Raw genomic sequence first — 1,804 nt, forward strand, 5'->3', positions numbered from 1 at the left:
CTACTCATGCAGCTTTAACTGCCGAGAAGCATAAGCAACCACTTGACGTAGCTGCATTAATACACAGCCTAATCCAAACTTAGAAGCATCACAATATACTACAAATTTACTTGTAGGATTAGGCAATATCAACACCGGAGCGGTAGTCAACTTATTTTTTAACTCCTGAAAACTCACTTCACATTCTTGGGTCCACACAAATAGGTTCCCTTTACGAATTAATCGTGTCATAGGTAGTACCATCCATGAGAATTCCTCAATAAAATGCCAATAATACCCAGTCAAACCAAGAAACTCCTTATTTCAGTAATATTTTTAGGACGCTCTCAGTTTAACACTGCTTCAATCTTACTCGGTTCCACTGCCACTCCTTCAGATGAAATGACATGGCCCAGAAATTATATCTCGAAAAGCTAGAAGTCACACTTGGACGGCTTAGCATATAACTGATGATATCTCAGAATCTGTAGAACAATCCTCAAATGCTCAGAATGCTCTTCTTTGCTCTTTGAATATATCAGTATGTCATCAATAAAGACAACCACAAACTGATCCAGATAGGCTTTAAAGATCCGATTCATATAACTCATGAAAATGGCTGGTGCATTTGTCAGCCAAAATGGAATAACCAGGTACTCATAGTGTCCGTGTCTGGACCTGAAAGTTGTTTTCGGAACATCATCCGGCTTTATCCGAATCTGATGATATCCGAACCGAAGAAAAATCTTAGAAAATACAGTTGCACCACACAACTGATCCAACAAATCATCTATACGCGGCAAAGGATACTTATTCTTAACAGTAACCTTGTTAAACTCCAAGTAATCTGTACATAATCTCATAGACTCATCTTTCTTCTTAACAAATATCACTGGGGCTCCCCACGGAGACACTCTTGGTCTAATAAAATTCTTACTGGACAAGTCTTCAATCTGCTTCTTTAGCTCAGATAATTCCAATGGTGACATATGGTATGGGGCTAAATAGATAGGCCCCACACCAGGGAACAAGTCAATTGAGAATTCAATTTCCCTCTCTGGCGGGAAGTGCATAATTTCATCAGGAAAAAATCCTCAACATCAGAGACACTAGGGATCTCAGAAATTGGCTCCTTATTGACACTAACCATACCTCCCGACAGAATAAATCCAGAATCTCCTTCCTTCAAGGCTTTTGCAACCCGAAGGACAGACAGATAAGAAGACTCCCCCTCTTCATCATTAGATGAGATAGAAATGGTCTTGCTGCAGCAATCAATCTTCACACAGTACTTAGACAACCAATCCATTCCCAAAATTATATTCACAGAGGCAAGATGTAAGATAATAAAGTTAGCAAAATACTCTCTACTATCATACTTAAATTTTACATCTTTACAAATATACTTTTCATCAAAAACGCTTCCCACAGCCGTAACAAAACGCATAGGAGTTCTCATTTTTGTCACAATCAGATTAAATGCTTTAGCTATATAATCAGCAACAAAAGAATGTGTGGCACCAGAATCAAACAAGACATTAAACATTTCATTATGATTAGAGATAATACCTCGCACCAAACTAGTCGATCTCTCAGCCTCTTACTGAGTCACTGCATACACCCGAGCAACTGAAGGTGGAAGAGGTAGAGATGGTTTCTCAACCATGACAGGAGTCGGAGTAGCCTGAATTATATAAACCTATCCCCCGTTAAAGGGACAATCCTTAAAGAAATGCCCTGCTTGGCCATACTTATAACACATAATGAGGCTTATCACAAGTAGCACACTGAGCAACAAGTTTATAATTGCCAGACTTTGAATTTC

At 38.9% G+C, this 1,804-nt stretch overlaps 1 protein-coding gene across 1 annotated transcript; it reads right to left on the minus strand.

Moving 5' to 3' along the window:
- On the minus strand, positions 1 to 1,525 carry LOC133300681 (uncharacterized). The gene is made up of 3 exons (XM_061500252.1): positions 1,132 to 1,525; positions 807 to 1,036; positions 1 to 51 (listed from the first exon to the last, which is right to left on the minus strand). Exons 1-3 carry the CDS (start codon positions 1,523 to 1,525, stop codon positions 1 to 3), a joined length of 675 nt encoding a protein of 224 aa, XP_061356236.1.
- Between the last annotated feature and the right edge of the window lie 279 nt (positions 1,526 to 1,804).

Source organism: Gastrolobium bilobum, unplaced genomic scaffold, assembly GCF_033153095.1.
Source record: "Gastrolobium bilobum isolate Gb01-03AN ecotype WA unplaced genomic scaffold, APGP_CSIRO_Gbil_v1 utg65199, whole genome shotgun sequence".
NCBI lineage: Eukaryota > Viridiplantae > Streptophyta > Magnoliopsida > Fabales > Fabaceae > Gastrolobium > Gastrolobium bilobum.